General features: G+C 43.2%; 1 protein-coding gene across 1 annotated transcript in view; it reads right to left on the reverse strand.

Annotated features, from left to right (window-relative positions):
- Positions 1–17,766, reverse strand: part of notch1b (notch receptor 1b) — a 97,456-nt gene that overhangs the window by 47,818 nt on the left and 31,872 nt on the right. The window contains 5 exon segments of the mRNA XM_084308106.1: positions 1,588–1,701; positions 2,244–2,429; positions 5,214–5,369; positions 7,899–8,132; positions 8,777–8,899. Coding sequence (XP_084164232.1) covers positions 1,588–1,701; positions 2,244–2,429; positions 5,214–5,369; positions 7,899–8,132; positions 8,777–8,899 — 813 coding nt within the window.

The following is a 17,766-nucleotide window of genomic DNA, read 5'->3' on the forward strand; positions in this document are numbered from 1 at the left end:
ATGCAACTCAAGAGATACCAACAAACTGAACAAGCTGATGAGGAAGGCTAGCTCTGTGGTGGAATATGGAATAGTCAAGCTGATTCAGATTCAGATTCAGATTTGTTAATTGTCACGTATTTTCAGTACCTTACAGCAACGAAAGAATGAAATTATGTTTGTTGTTGTCCCTCGACCATAGCAGCTTCCAATAATATAAATACAATAAAATTAGCATAGAATAACAATAATAATAAAATAAGATAAAATATGACTAAAATAAAGATGACTATATACAGTTCTAAAAGATGTGCAGTGCAGATAACAGGATAACTCGTCAATGGGCTCTGTTGACGAGTCTGATGGCTTGGGGAAAAAAACTGTTCTTCATCCGGTTGGTTCTGGCTGCATGGCTGCGGTAGCGCTTTCCAAACAGAGAGGAGGCAGAGAGGAGGAGGAGGAGGAGGAGGAGGAGGAGGAGGAGGAGGAGGAGGAGGAGGAGGAAGCTAGGCCGCTACCCTGGAGAATCCCTCCCACTCCCCCTATGAGGAACTAGCCAAGATGAGGAGCACATTCAGCCACAGACTCATACCCCCCCGACACTCCACTAACAGCCTCAACCGGTCCTTTGTACCAGCTGCCATCAGGCTCCACAAATGTGGCCAGGGACTGCTGCCAGCAGACGAAGAACTAACGGCATCAGAACTCGAGAACTATTAGGAATGTCTGACCACTAAGTCTGTCTGACTCTTAACCACCAAAACCTGCACGGACTACAATATGATGTATATCATGCCAGTTGTGTATACTGCACCTTGTGTATACTGTTAACTATTACTCTTACTCATAGTATATATTCAGATTCAAATTCTTTATTGCCTATATTTATTGTAACGTATAATATAACCGGCATACAGACCCTCATCTGATCTGCACTATAAAGATATATCTTATCTTGTGTAAAAAAGAAACAAAAAAACAAGTTCCTGAACTGCACACTCATCAGACTTTGGAAAGAAAGAGAGAGAGAGAGAGAGAGAAAGAGAGAGAGAGAGAGAGAGAGAGAGAGAGAGAGAGAGAGAGAGAGAGAAAGAGGAGGGGAGGTGGGGGTACTTGTTCCAAGTGCAAACTTCTCCAAGTCTTTCCCTATAGAATATTTTTTCTTCTTCCTGTGTTCGTTCTGGGCTGCCCTGGCCTGCATAAGCCTGTCTGAAGGCTGGGATTAGCGCCCGTCCAGAGGGGTGAATGTGTGTCTGTGTGTGTGTGTGTGTGTGTGTGTGTGTGTGTGTGTGTGTGTGTGTGTATGTGTGTGTGTGTGTGTGTGTGTGTATGTGTGTGTGTGTGTGTGTGTGAATGTGTGTGTGTGTGTGTGTGTGTGTGTGTGTGTGTGTGTGTGTGTGTGTGTGTGTGTGTGTGTGTGTGTGTGTGTGTGTGTGTGCGTGTGTGTGTGTGTGTGTGTGAGTGTGTGTGTGTGTGTTGTGTGTGTGTGTGTGTGTGTGTGTGTGTGCGTGAATGTGTGTGTGTGTGTGTGTGTGTGGGATCGACCCCTGTGGCTCCACACAGCCCCCCCCCCCCCCCCCCCCCCCCTGCAGCGGGTGTGAGCCTCACCTGTGGGACACTGGCAGTGGTAGGCGTTGATCTTGTCGATACACTTGCCGTTGTTCAGGCAGGGGTTGTTGGCACACTCATTAGTATCGACCTCGCAGAAGGTCCCAGCGTAACCTGGCCAATCAGCAAGGGAGACCGGGGAGCAGGGTTATTGGTTAGACTAGAGGAATCAAACCCAGAGTGTGCCGATATTGGGCCCACCGTGCTGTAACGGGTTTGGACTGTTTAAGCCATCTGGCAAGACAGGACTGTGTAGACAGAACTAGCATATCTGGCAAGACAGGACTGTGTAGACAGAACTAGCATGAGCGTTATGTGAGAATGACAACTGCTTGAGAATTGTTTTACATTTACATTTAGTCGTTACTGACAGTGATAAACTATTAAAGGGACGGTTTGTTGAGAAGAAACGAGAGTAATCCACTACTCTAGAGTAAAGGCAACAGTAGACTTACTGCATGAACTAGCTTTGGTTCTTAAGAACAAAAGGACACATTTACGGAGAAAACAAATGGACTAGTCTGATTCTCCAGCACAGTGTGCACCCGCTTGCTAGCCGAACGAGTCTGATTCTCCACCACAGCCTTTTTGGCATCCACTACTATACTAATAAGTAACATTTAAACATTTAATAAAAAAAGAAAATGTGGTTTTACCTGGCATGCAGATGCAGCTGAATTCTCCGATCCGGTCCAAGCAGGTGGCTTCATTCAAACATGGGTTGGAGTGGCACTCGTTGACGTCCAGCTCGCAGCGCGCGCCCACGTACCCCCGCTGGCACTGACACTGGAACGAGCCCATGGTGTTGATGCACTTCCCCGCGTGCTCACACGGGTTGGAACCTATGGGGACAAATGCGTCAAGACGTTTTTGACTGGCAGCTACTTGTGGATTTTTTTTTCAAAAGGTTAGCTAGTAGTTGAGTTCTTCTCCGACTGAAGCCTGCGGGGAACCATGGGGGATCATTGCGGAAGATTCAAAGATAGATATTTTCAGCCTCAAACGTGAGGAAGATTACCCGACGCTACACAGTTTCTTCCTCACCTCTGGTTTCAAGCAGGAAAACAGACTTAGTGATTTACACCCAGCCTGCTTTCCACGTTCTGTCCTTAGCATCGCAGAGCAGGACAAAGGTGCTCACAGAAGAATTCATAATGAAAACCCCTCCAAAAGACTTAGAGAGCAGTCTGTATACCTGGCAGGCCTAACGACATAGAACACATGGCCCGAGAACATTGCACTTGTACACACAGGCTACTGAGAAGTTAAAACTGTGCATCGTTTAGACCCCTATTGATTGTACTCATTGTATATATTTTTGGAATTATTTTATCATTCGAGGGGGGTCGCCACGGGTGGTTAAGTGTTTAAAAACAATTTAATTGGTGTCTAATTTAAGAAAATAATGAAAACAGTTTTGACTGATATAATTTTGAAAATCTGTGAAAGACACACAGCTCCCTGCTCACTGTTGTCCTTAACCAGCTGGTGGAATATATTCCATATTATGAATAGTATGAATAATATACTTTATATTCCATATGTATACTATATGAATAGTATGAATAATATACTTTATATTACATATTATGAATAGTATGAATAATATACTTTATATTCCATATGTATACTATATGAATAGTATGAATAATATACTTTATATTACATATTATGAATAGTATGAATAATATACTTTATATTCCATATGTATACTATATGAATAGTATGAATAATATACTTTATATTCCATATGTATACTATATGAATAGTATGAATAATATACTTTATATTCCATATGTATACTATATGAATAGTATGAATAATATACTTTATATTCCATATCTACTATATGAATAGTATGAATAATATACTTTATATTCCATATCTACTATATGAATAGTATGAATAATATACTTTATATTCCATATCTACTATATGAATAGTATGAATAATATACTTTATATTCCATATGTATACTATATGAATAGTATGAATAATATATGATTCACATTTCAAACCAAAGAGTCTGACACATTTCGCAACCAGTTAAACAAATTGTAAACACCGCCCTCATCTCACAATAGAGCCATGTCTACACATGTACACACAAAAGTAAGTTAAGGTCACCTAGCAAGGTCACCTAGCTCCACACAGGGTAAGTAAATAAGTCAAACACACAGGAAAGTAAATAACGCAAGAAGACACACACACACACACACATAGGATGGACCCGAACAGTAGATGTGTTATAGAACCTCTCACACACAGGAAAGTAAATAACGCAAGAACACACATACACACACACATAGGATGGACCCGAAGAATAGACGTGTTATAGAACCACTCATTTCTCAGTAAAGCGAAAGCAAAGGTCGTCGTATGTTTTTCATGTCTGAGAGCTGTGACGGCAATTGACGAATAAACTTCCTCAAGCGGGTTTTGACCAATCTAATCCTGTCTCCTGAAGTCTTGTCCTGGATCGTGATATTCATTAACATAAAGTATAGTTATTGAAATCTTCTATACTAGAAATAGCAGCTGGGTTTCTGTCGCCTGCCCCTGAGGGTGTGAGTTATACAGGATGGACCATAATCACACAGCAGCCATTTTGCTCTTATGTCAAGCTCAGGATGGGAAAATTATCAGGGAAAATTACATGGGTTAGGGTGATAAGAGCGCTGTGTGTTAGGGTTAGGGTGATAATAGTGCTGTGTGTTAGGGTTAGGGTGATAAGAGTGCTGTGTGTTAGGGTTAGGGTGATAGGAGCGCTGTGTGTTAGGGTTAGGGTGATAAGAGCGCTGTGTGTTAGGGTTAGGGTGATAGGAGCGCTGTGTGTTAGGGTTAGGGTGATAAGAGCTAAGAGTGCTGTGTGTTAGGGTTAGGGTGATAATAGTGCTGTGTGTTAGGGTTAGGGTGACAAGAGCGCTTTGTGTTAGGGTTAGGATGACAAGAGCGCTGTGTGTTAGGGTTAGGGTTATAAGAGCTAAGAGTGCTGTGTGTTAGGGTTAGGGTTATAAGAGCTAAGAGTGCTGTGTGTTAGGGTTAGGGTTATAAGAGCTAAGAGTGCTGTGTGTTAGGGTTAGGGTGTTAAGAGTGCTGTGTGTTATAGGTTAGGGTGATAAGAGTGCTGTGTGTTAGGGTTAGGGTGATAAGCGTGCTGTGTGTTATAGGTTAGGGTGATAAGAGTGCTGTGTGTTAGGGTTAGGGTGATAGGAGCGCTGTGTGTTAGGGTTAGGGTGATAAGAGTGCTGTGTGTTATAGGTTAGGGTGATAAGAGTGCTGTGTGTTAGGGTTAGGGTGATAAGAGTGCTGTGTGTTAGGGTTAGGGTGATAAGCGTGCTGTGTGTTATAGGTTAGGGTGATAAGAGTGCTGTGTGTTAGGGTTAGGGTGATAAGAGTGCTGTGTGTTAGGGTTAGGGTGATAAGAGTGCTGTGTGTTATAGGTTAGGGTGATAAGAGTGCTGTGTGTTAGGGTTAGGGTGATAAGCGTGCTGTGTGTTATAGGTTAGGGTGATAAGAGTGCTGTGTGTTAGGGTTAGGGTGATAAGCGTGCTGTGTGTTATAGGTTAGGGTGATAAGAGTGCTGTGTGTTAGCTGTGTGTTAGGGTTAGGGTTGGGGTAATTACCCATGGAGCACTCGTTGACGTCCTGGTCGCAGGAGGTGCCGAAGTATCCGGCGGGGCACTTGCAGTAGTGGTTCCCGGTGACAGGGTTGGTGTCGCAGTTGGAGCCCTTCTGACAGGGGTTGCTGATGCAGGCGTCGTCCAGTTGGCACAGCAGCCCTGTTGCAGGGAGAGAAAGAGAGAGAGAGAGAGAGAGAGAGAGAGAGAGAGAGAGAGAGAGAGAGAGAGAGAGAGAGAGAGAGAGAGAGATATGAGTTGAGTTAAAAAAAAAACACAATACAAATTATAGACTAAAGCAGCGGTTCTCAACAGGGGTGCTGCAGAGAGCTGCCAGGGGTGCCTTGAGATTTAAAAAAAAAAAAAAAAAAAAAAAAAAAATGATTTTTTTTATATTCTTTTTGGATTACAGAAAATTATCACTAAAGTGCTATCTGTTGCAGCTGCACTGTTTTCCATGAAAATACCATATTTGGATAAGTTTGACCATTTCTCAAAATCTGAAAATCCTTATTTAATAAAACACAGAAAAGGATCACCAAGTTACTCTCGATAAAAAAAACCTTTACAGACAACATTGAGACAAAGCTTCCTGACACATCTCCATCCAAACTCTTGGAAGAACTCATTGAAATCTCATCTGATACCACCTGGAGAGCTAGTTTCAGAGTGTGGTGCTGAGTACCAAGTATCTCATGATGCAGCAGTTAAGGTGTTGATACCATTCAGCACCACATATCTCTGTGAAGCTGGCTTCTCATCCATGACAGCTCTGAAAACAAAATATAGGGCCAAGTTGAGCCTTGAGGATGACATGCGTGTTGCCTTGTCAAAGATCTCCCCACGTATTGACCGTATTATTAGCCAGCAGCAGCAGACCTCGCATTGAGCTAGAAATGTCCACTGAGTGAACGAGTGCTTATTTTCTGTATTTATTTATATTTTTTGAGAAATGGTAACTTGGTGATCCTTTTCTGTATTTAAAAAAAAACACATGATTTTCTGTTTTTGAGAAATGGTCAAACTTATCAAAATATGCTATTTTATGGAGAACAGTGCAGCTGCAACAGATAGCACTTTAGTGATCCTTTTCTGTATTTAAAAAAAAATACATGATTTTCAGTTTTTGAGAAATGGTCACACTTATCCAAATATGCAATTTTTATGGAAAAGTGTGCAGCTGCAACAGATAGCACGTTAGTGATCATTTTCTGTAATTTTATTTAAAGAAATATGCTATTTGATTTACAACAAGCAGTGTAATGTCAACAGTACTAAGCCATTTAGACCTGAAACACCTGTTAATAATGCATTATATATAGCCTGCATATACACACAAATGTGTTTCCCGGTTTCTTAAATAAACATTATTTTGAAAGCAAGCACTTTTGTCATCATTGTAGCAAAAAAGACAGGACAGGAAAAGTCTTTATCGTATGTAGGGGTGCCCTGGAATATTTTATTGAACACAGGGGTGCCTTGGCCGCAGAAAGGTTGAGAACCCCTGGTCTAAAGAATTATTTTTTTAATGAAATCTTACATTCTTCATTAAATTATAAACAAATTAGTTCGAAAAGGAGCAGAAGGAAGCAAATGCTTATCTAGTCCTGCCCATTTCTCAATATCATACATAAAACAAAATCTCTTACAAACCTAAAATAACAAACAAAATAAATAAATAAAGAGAGAGAGAGAGAGAGAGAGAGAGAGAGAGAGAGAGAGAGAGAGAGAGAGAGAGAGAGAGAGAGAGAGTTTTAGAAGAAACTTGATGAGAACACGGGGAGATGCATAACCTGACAGTGTTGTAGTCAAGTCACTAAATCTCGAGTTCGAGTCAAGTCTCGAGTCCCCCATTAGTCATCAAGGTTGAGTCCACTTCACAGATGTCTGTTGAAGTTTGAGGTTGTCCCGGTCTTCTCTTCAATAGTTTGTTTACATATAGAACATCTAGCAGTGCTCTTGCTGGAATTTTATGGAAAATCCTGTGTAAGCAAAATGCACGATTCAGGGTGTCTCTTTAGGCATCTTAAGTACTGAACATGAGTGTTTCGACGTGCATCTGCATATACACACGTGTCTGCCCTTGCACAAAATGTAATTATGTTACGGTATTAATAGAGCCATCAATATCTTATGCCAAATGATTAGGGCCTATTAAAAATGTTCGAGTCCGAGTCTGCACCTTCCGTGTCCGAATGCAGTCAATGCTCGAGTCCAAGTCCAAGTCTGAGTCATCAGTGCTCAAGTCCAAGTCGAGTCACGAGTCCTCAAAATCGCTGAGTACTACAACAGCACAGTGTTTTTCAAAAAACAACAGGGCTTTTGAGGTGATGAAATCACTGCGCCCACAGTGGTTCGGCAAAAAATGGTTCCGAGTATAATATGCTTAGAAAACGAAAATGTCTAATTTCTTATTCTTTTTTTGCGTGGTAAATACACAGGTCACAACATGTTTACAGGAATGTTTTGGAGTTGTATTTGGAGTGTATTTCGTGACTGTTGGAACTAGGCTACACTGGCACACCTACTTCCAGTGAATGACGCTAAGCTAGGCTGCGGTGCGGCTGTTCCCTAATGCATACACAGAGAAGAAATGGGTATGTATCTGCTTGTCTAACTCCAGGGTAGATGGCAAATAAGCGAATTTCCCAAGAAGTTGGCTTGTTCCTTTAAGTGGTGAGGGGCGCTGACCTGTGCGCCCGTGAGGACATTCGCAGTAAAAGGATGCCACGCGGTCGTGACAGGTGGATCCTCCGTGACAGGCAGCACTGGCGCAGTCGTCGATGTTCTCGCTGCAGTCGTCCCCCGCCCAGCCGTTGACGCACACACACTGGTAGCTGCCGTAGGTGTTGTGGCATGTGCCGCCGTTTTGGCAGGCGTTGGGCATCAGCTGGCACTCGTCCACGTCCTCTGTGCAGAGCTGGCCTGTGGGAGAACAAGGGGTGAAGGTGTTTCAGAAGGTGAATAACTGATATCCACACGACTCCTCTTCCTCCAATGTGGCCTTGCTGACAGGTGGCTATTGAAGGCAGGCAACATCACAAAACAACAACATATACATCTATTTTAGTAGAGCCTTAGGCGAACATTCAGTATACAGTATGTACATTTTGTTCTTACTGTAAGTTGTAGTTGTATTTTTTTGTACAATGGAAATATGAAAATGAAAATATTTGGGGGGGGGGGGGCTAATCTGTAAATGTATCAGTCTGTAAATGTGTATTTGAATCCATGTACACAAGGAGAGAATACTAGGACACCAAATATAGGCCTACACTAGGACTAGGTTGCAGTATGGGCTGGTATACCAATTTACCTTCAGTGACACCAGGTCGCATGATATACTTACATCTCCATTACAATAAAAGAGTGGAGTTTGCAGACGTATAGAGACGTATAGAGACGTATAGCGACGTATAGAGATGTATAGAGACATGCAGTATAGCGTAAATTACAGTCATTCATGCTATCACAGAGGACTTCCTCTCCTTGGATGACACCTCTACTCGGTTGCCAGCATGAAAGGCCAGGGAGTAGGTTTAACAGACTTCTCCAACAGTTGAATATACCTGTGAATTCAGGTGGGCACTGGCAGTTATAGGTGTTGACCACGTCGACACACGTCCCTCCATTATCACACTTGTTGCCGGGACAGTCGTCGATGTTGTGGTCACAGTTCTTGCCTGAGAAGCCTGGAGAGGGAAACAGAGGAAGGGAACAATATAAACGTCTAAATTTAATTAGCACTCACCAAATCACCTTTAATCAATGATGTCCTTCCCTGTCTCTGGCTACACCACACCTGTCTGGCTACCACACACCTGTCTGGCTACCACACACCTGTCTGGCTACGCTACACCTGTCTGGCTACCACACACCTGTCTGGCTACCACACACCTGTCTGGCTACGCTACACCTGTCTGGCTACCTCACACCTGTCTGGCTACCTCACACCTGTCTGGCTACGCTACACCTGTCTGGCTACGCTACACCTGTCTGGCTACCTCACACCTGTCTGGCTACCCCACACCAGTCTGGCTACCTCACACCTGTCTGGCTACCTAACACCTGTCTGGCTACCTAACACCTGTCTGGCTACCTCACACCTGTCTGGCTACCTAACACCTGTCTGGCTACACCACACCTGTCTGGCTACGCTACACCTGTCTGGCTACCGCACACCTGTCTGGATACGCTACACCTGTCTGGCTACGCTACACCTGTATGGCTACGCTACACCTGTCTGGCTACCTCACACCTGTCTGGCTACGCTACACCTGTCTGGCTACGCTACACCTGTCTGGCTACACCACACCTGTCTGGCTACGCTACACCTGTCTGGCTACCTCACACCTGTCTGGCTACCTCACACCTGTCTGGCTACCTCACACCTGTCTGGCTACCTCACACCTGTCTGGCTACCTCACACCTGTCTGGCTATGCTACACCTGTCTGGCTACGCTACACCTGTCTGGCTACCTCACACCTGTCTGGCTACCTCACACCTGTCTGGCTACCTCACACCTGTCAGGCTACCTCACACCTGTCTGGCTACACCGCGTGTATGCTTTTACCAACGCAGTTGTGTTTTTGGGTTCCAGTTTTGCGCCCTGATTGGCCACTGACCTACACGCGTACGCCCCCCTTGCTATCACCTTTGGGGCATGAGATATGAAGACAGATTTAACTGGATATCATACGAGCCGCAAATTGAACATGCAGTGAGTCTGCGACAACAACCCAATAATAAACACTCAAAACAGCTATTACCAGACAATTACAACAGCAGTGGTGCCTGCTTCAAATGTCACGTATTATAGGCTATAAGCCTGTGTAGATCTATTCGGAATAATAAACATCGCCACCCTCTAGCAAAACATGACACAATGTGATCCTATCTCCGATAGAGCGGCTGGTCGCAGAGACTCGAGTTGAACGAACACATCGGGAGGAGAATGAATGAATGAATGAAAACTTTATTTAACAGATTGCAGAATGGGTACAATACAGTACGGCTCAATACACACAATTGTTAAGGGGATGCAGACCAGAGAAAGACTTTTGTCTTGTTTACATCAGGTTCATTCATTCATTCATTCTCCTCCCGATGTGTTCGTCCAACTCGCGTCTCTGCGACCAGCCGCTCTATCGGAGATAGGATCACATTGTGTCATGTTTTGCTAGAGGGTGGCAATGTTTATTATTCCGAATAGATCTACACAGGCTTATAGCCTATAATACATGACATTTGAAGCAGGCACCACTGCTGTTGTAATTGTCTGGTAATAGCTGTTTCGAGTGTTTATTATTGGGTTGTTGTCGCAGACTCACTGCATGTTCAATTTGCGGCTCGTATGATACCCAGTTAAATCTGTCTTCATATCTCACGCCCCAAAGGTGATAGCGAGGGGGGCGTACGCGTGTAGGTCAGTGGCCAATCAGGGCGCAAAACGGGAACCCGGAAACACAACTGCGTTGGTAAAAGCATACACGCGGCTACACCACACAAAAACAGTTCAATGTGGTCAACTCAATTTGTCCTTTACAAGGAAGTAGGCAGCTGTACCCTCTTGATGTCTATGGCAACAGGCACACACACACACACACACACACACACACACACACACACACACACACACACACACACACACACACACACACACACACACACACACACACACACACACACACACACACACACACACACACACACACACACACACACACACACACACACACACACACACACACACACACACACACACACACACACACACACACACACACACACACACACACACACACACACACACACACACACACACACACACACACACACACACACACACACACACACACACACACACACACACACACACACACACACACACACCACATCTTCCATCAGTTGGAGTAGGCCCCACTCTGCTGTAGAGATAACGGAGTCGTACCTAACGGCACGCTGGCTAACGCTGAGTGGAAATTAAAACCATGTATAGGCTGATATTGGCACCGCCAGCGGTTCATTCATAAATCCATTCCTGTTTTTCTCATCATCATGTGTGTGTGTGTGTGTGGGAGAAAAAAGGTCTCAAATGTTCCCCCTTTTACCCTGACAACTCGTTCAATAGCAGCTAATTCCCTACTGCCATAAACAGGTTTGGATTCCTCATTGACTTTGTGGTAGGAGTAGAAAACAAGGCTGGTCTGAATGGCAGTGATGAAGTGATGAAGGATGGGGTGTAGGGTATAGGGCAGGGGTGGGCAATTATTTTTCCCGGGGGGCCGAATGAGCAACTGAAAATATGTTGGGGGGCCGGGCCAAAATTCCAAACTCAATTATGCATAATATACATTTTATTTCTATATAAAAAGCAGTAAATGGCATTGTTTTGACCCCTGGTAAGAGTGTATGTTATTATTTGGCAATTAAAAGGTGAGGTTAGCTTTCAAAAATATAATTTATTCAAATAGAATTTATTTCCAAAATGATAAACAAAATGTGAAACATTAATAACAAAGGGCATTTTGAGTTTCATATACTATTGAAACAAGGATTTTCTTAGCTTTCTAAAGACATCACATCATCTTATAGCAAAAATAAACAAGACATGTCACTGAACTGTGTAAAGAAAAGTGTCCCAGTTTTGTAGCCTTTTTTACTTTACATGCCTATATTAAACATTTAAGAAAAAAAAATATCAAGTGTCCCATTTCACTTGTTATATTTCCACATTTTAGTGTTCTTCAGTTCTTTTTTGTTTCATTCAGTGTGAGAAATCCAGTCTCTGTTGAGCTTTAACAAGTCCATCAAAGTCAGGTTGCATGTCTGAGGTGGAGATGCGAAGCACAGCTGCCAGATGTTCATCAGTGAGAGAGGATCTGTACCTGGACTTGGTAAACGAGAATGAGAATGTCTGTTCACATATGTAGGTGGATCCAAAGAGAACCAACATCTTCTGAGCATGTCTCCTAAGCGTATATTGTGCGTGTGAACGTTGACATGAAAAGAAAAAAGTAAATTTTTTTTATTTTTTTTTTTTATTATCATGTAATCTTTCGCGGGCCGGTCAGAATCATCCCGCGGGCCGGATGCGGCCCGCGGGCCGTACAATGCCCAGGTCTGGTATAGGGTATAGGGTGTAGGGTGTAGGGTGTAGGGTGTAGGGTGTAGGGTCTAGGGTCTAGGGTGTAGGGTGTAGGGTGTAGGGTCTAGGGCAGACCTGGGCATTGTACGGCCCGCGGGCCGGATCCGGCCCGCGGGATGATTCTGACCGGCCCGCGAAAGATTACATGATAATAAATTTTTTTTTAAAAAAAATTAAAAAAAATATATTTTTTTAATATTTTTTTTTATTTTTATTTTTTACTTTTATTTTTTTTTCCATGTCAACGTTCACACGCACAGTATACGCTTAGGAGACATGCTCAGAAGATGTTGGTTCTCTTTGGATCCACCTACATATGTGAACAGACATTCTCAGTCATGACGTTTACCAAGTCCAGGTACAGATCCTCTCTCACTGATGAACATCTGGCAGCTGTGCTTCACATCTCCACCTCAGACATGCAACCTGACTTTGATGGACTTGTTAAAGCTCAACAGAGACTGGATTTCTCACACTGAATGAAAAAAAAGAACTGAAGAACACTAAAATGTGGAAATATAACAAGTGAAATGGGACACTTGATATTTTTTTTTCTTTTTTTTGCACAGTTCTGAAAACATAAAATGTTTAATATAGGCATGTAAAGTAAAAAAGGCTACAAAACTGGGACACTTTTCTTTACACAGTTCAGTGACATGTCTTGTTTATTTTTGCTATAAGATGATGTGATGTCTTTAGAAAGCTAAGAAAATCCTTGTTTCAATAGTATATGAAACTCAAAATTCCCTTTGTTATTAATGTTTCACATTTTGTTTATCATTTTGGAAATAAATTCTATTTGAATAAATGATATTTTTGAAAGCTATAACCTCACCTTTTAATTGCCAAATAATAACATACACTCTTACCAGGGGTCAAAACAATGCCATTTACTGCTTTTTATATAGAAATAAAATGTATATTATGCATAATTGAGTTTGGAATTTTGGCCCGGCCCCCCAACATATTTTCAGTTGCTCATTCGGCCCCCCGGGAAAAATAATTGCCCACCCCTGGTCTAGGGTGTAGGGTGTAGGGCAGGGGTCGCCAATTAGATTTGCCCACGGGCCAGATTTTCCCCAAGCCGTTGCTTCGCGGGCCAGGATCAAAAACAATGGCTAATTTAATATACTGATATTGAAAAAAGACAAACGTTTTTCTCTGGTCTGCATCCCCCCAACAACCGTGTGCACTGCGCCGCACTGCACTGCACCCACTCTGCTATCCGCCAAACAAAGTTCTCACTCATCCATTCATTCATGAACAGCTCTCAGCTGTTGCAGATCAGCTTAACAATTGTGTGTATTGCGCCGTACTGTATTGTACCCATTCTGCAATCTGTTAAATAAAGTTTTCATTCATTCATTCATGAACAGCAGATCAGCTGTTGCAGATCACCGCGGCGGGTGATGAACAGATCAGAAGACAGAATGCATGAAAACACGACTCACCATACCTTGTTTGTTGTTCAGTCCTCCAAAATCCCTGCTAATGTTTGAAACATGTCACATATCCACTCGCCGCCCTCCAATTCCAGATTGGCGTTGAATGCAGCTACTTTATCTGCCAACTTGAACACAGTTGTAATAACAACCATTTCCTCGTTGAATGAATGAATGAATGAAAACTTTATTTAACAGATTGCAGAATGGGTACAATACAGTACGGCTCAATACATACAATTGTTAAGGGGATGGAGACCTGAGAAAGACGTTTGTCTTGTTTCCATCAGGGTCCCCCATTTTCAATTCATATAGACATATATGACATACATGACATACAGATAGTCAGTACTGCTACATCTATACATTTATGACATACCAGATTTGCAAATACAGTACTGTTTGTGATACAGAAGGAGTCAAGAAAAGGGAGTATATACATTTGACGTAGAAACTGTACATTGGAGGAGGTTGGGTGGGGGGGGTTGGGTACATTGGGATATTGACAACCATACTGGGTAATTTACATTGGAGGTGGTTGGGGGGGGGGGGGGGGGGGGGCGGGGGGCACACTGTATAAACAAGTAACACTGTACATTGAGGGGGGGGGGGGGGGAGGAGACACTGTACAAACAAACACAATTGTACATTGAACTATTGACAAAACCATACTAGGTAAATGACTGTACATTGGAGGGGGTTGGGTTAGGATATTTACAGGGGCCAGTGTTGAATTGCAGTCTCCCGTAGGTGTCCCTTGAGAGAGGTTTTGAAAGTGGGTAGTGATCCACATTCCTTTACAGCTTTGGGTAGGGCGTTCCACATTGATGTGGCATAATTGCGAAACGTGTTTAGTCCCTTATTTGAGCCGAATCTGGGTTTAACATGATTTGTGGAGCTCCCTCTGGTGTTGTGATCGTGGTATTCACTGACCTTTGGGAAGTATTTTGACATGTACATGGGTACCTTGGTCGTGTAGTGTATCTTGTAGACCAGGCCCATTGCAAGTTGTTGTACTCTGTCGTCTACTCTAAGCCATCCTAGGTTGTCAAAGTGGGCAGGGGTGAGGTGGGTTCTAGGAGTAAGGTCAAGCAGTAGTCTGACCAGTTTGTTTTGAGATGTTTGTAATTTTGTTTTTAGCGCCTTTGAGGTGCTTTGGTACCATGAGGTGCAAGCATAGTCGTAGTACCCCTGAATGAGTGCTCCTGCCAGAGTCTTCAGAGTGTTCTTGTTTACCAGAGAGGAGATCCGGTACAAGAATCGAGTTCGTTGGTTGACTTTTTTTATTACATTGGATGCCATTTTGTCACAGGAGAGATTAGCCTCTAGGATGGAACCCAGGTAGGTAATTTCATCTTTCCTTGTGACAATATTGTCACCCACTGTAACTGAGAAGCCGTCGGTCTTGCTGAGTTTGTTATTTGAACCGAAGAGAATGGACTCTGTTTTGCCCATGTGTAATGATAGTTTGTTATCAGCGAGCCATATGCAGATTCTGCCTAGTTCCGAGCTGAGGGTTTTTTCAACCTGTAACTTGTTCTTGTCAGAGACCAGCAGGGCTGAGTCGTCCGCAAACAGGAACAAGTTGCAGTCACAAGCTGACGACATGTCATTTGCATAAATTAGGAACAGTAGCGGTCCTAGTATGCTTCCTTGTGGAACACCACAGCTCACTGTGAGGGGGGGGGATAGGGTACCGTTTACCTCCACCATCTGTTCCCTCCCCTCAAGGTAGGATTGCATCCAGCTCACTGATAGACTATCAAAACCAATTGCTTTTAGCTTGTCAATCAGAATGGAGTGATTGACCGTGTCAAAGGCCTTTTGTAGGTCCAGCATGACCATGCCGCAGTATTTGCCTGCGTCCACCTCTTGTTTGATGTGGTCATTCAAATAGAGAAGGCATGTGTCAGTGGAGTGGGATGTTCTGAAGCCAGATTGGAATTCGTAGATTAGATTTTTTTCCGCTAGGTACTTTTCGACCTGTTCGTAGACAATTTTTTCCATGACTTTCGAGATGGAGGTGAGAATAGAAACAGGGCGGTAGTTGCCTGGGTCTAATTTGCTGCCCTTTTTGTGCAGAGGGGTCACCCTCGCAATTTTGAAGTCCTTGGGGACGTGTCCCTGTTTTATGGAGAGGTTTATTATGTGTGTGATGATTGGTGTGATGGCGGCTGCTGAGTCTCTGAGGAATTTGGAGGGGATGTTGTCATGGCCAGTGGCCTTGTTAGGTTGGAGGGCGCTCAGTTTATTGAGTACCTCATCTGTTGTTACCATTTCCAGCTTGAAGTCGTCCTTGCGGACCCCTAGGTTTTTGTAGTAAGCTACTATGTGTTCTACCCCATAAAGCCCTGAGTGGGAGGGTAGTTTGTTTACCAGTGTTGTGGCTATGTTTGTGAAGAAAATGTTTAAGTAATTGGCTACATCCAGCTTGTCTGTGATGAGCGTGTTGTCCGTTTTTATGTTTATGTTTGAGAATCTGGTTTTAAGTTTTTTACTGCATCCTAGTTGATTATTGAGTAATTTCCAAAGTTCACGTGGTTTGTTTTTGTTTTCCTCAGTTTTGTCATTGATGAAATTCTTTTTTGCAGTTTTGATCATGGAGTTTACCTCGTTTCTTAGTCTGTTTCTTTCTAGTTTGAGTTCAGTCACGTGGGCTTGGAGTTCACTGCTCGTGCTTTTAGTACGCTTTGACTGACTTTTACGAAACTCAGAGCATTTTTTGTCTCTGGTTTTCATAGCGGCCAGTATTTCGGAGTGCATCCACGGCTCAGCGCGATTTTTTACCCTGGTGGTTCTTAGGGGGGCCATGTCGTTTAGTATTGCTGAGAATTTGGTTTTGAAACCAAGCCATGTTTCGTCAACCAGTGTACCATTGAGTTCATCTGACCAGTCCAGACTCTCCAGTTCAAGGTTGAAGGCCTCGCTAGAGTAGGTTTTGAGGTCTCTAGATGTGACTGTTTTGTGGCAGCCAGCCTTTTGTTTTAGTTTTTTTCGGGTACAGAATATCATATAATGATCACTTAACCCACATGCTATAACCCCTTTATTTGAGATCTTGGACTTGTCGGAGGTCAGAATGAGGTCAATGGTAGTCTGAGTTGATTCACATACACGTGTGGGTTGGGTGATTAGCTGGCTGAGGCCATGCAGATCACAAAACCTACTGAAGGCCTTGAAGACGGGTGCATCTTTTCGTTGCATATCCGTGTTCCAGTCTCCAATAAGAATTTTGTCTACATCCTCAACTCCAGCTAAACACCCATCCAGTGTATCATAAAAGCCACTATGATCTGGCGGCCTGTAGACTGTAGGGATTTCGCCCTTTCGAATAGGATTTCCACCCATACAGTTTCAATTGATTTATGATTCAGGTCATTTCTGTTGATGAATTTGGTGTCCTTGTGTATGTACATACAGACACCACCTCCATGTTTGTTCCTATCATTCCTGATTATTATTATTATCGTTGTTGTTGTCGCCACATATTATGCAGAGAGGACGTCGGCTCGGCACGCAAGAATCACCGACCTGTTGCAATAAACCCGTATTTTAAGTATGGCTCCTGTTTATTAAAAGAAGCGTTATATTTCCCTGTTGCATTTCCCTATCCAAAGATGTTTGTTTTGTTTTTTAACACATTTTGTTACTCGCTCCATCTCGAACGCGGAAGTGAAAGTTCGTTAGGGACTATTCCATTGGTTCTCCCAGTCCACGTGACCATTTCTAGCATTTCAATTGGCTATAGTGCTATTGATGACTACCGGTAGATAGATACAGCTTCACAATAAAAGACACCCTGGCGTCCCGAGTGAATATTTCCTGCGCGTAAAATAAATATCATATTCTCAAAATAATCTGACGGGCCAGAAATTATTGCTGGCGGGCCAATGTCGGCCCGCGGGCCGCCTATTGCCGATCCCTGGTGTAGGGTATAGAGTGTAGGGTTTATAACTAGAATAGCCCGGT

Source organism: Notolepis coatsorum (genome assembly GCF_963971535.1).
Source record: "Notolepis coatsorum genome assembly, chromosome: 2".
Taxonomy (NCBI): domain Eukaryota; kingdom Metazoa; phylum Chordata; class Actinopteri; order Aulopiformes; family Paralepididae; genus Notolepis; species Notolepis coatsorum.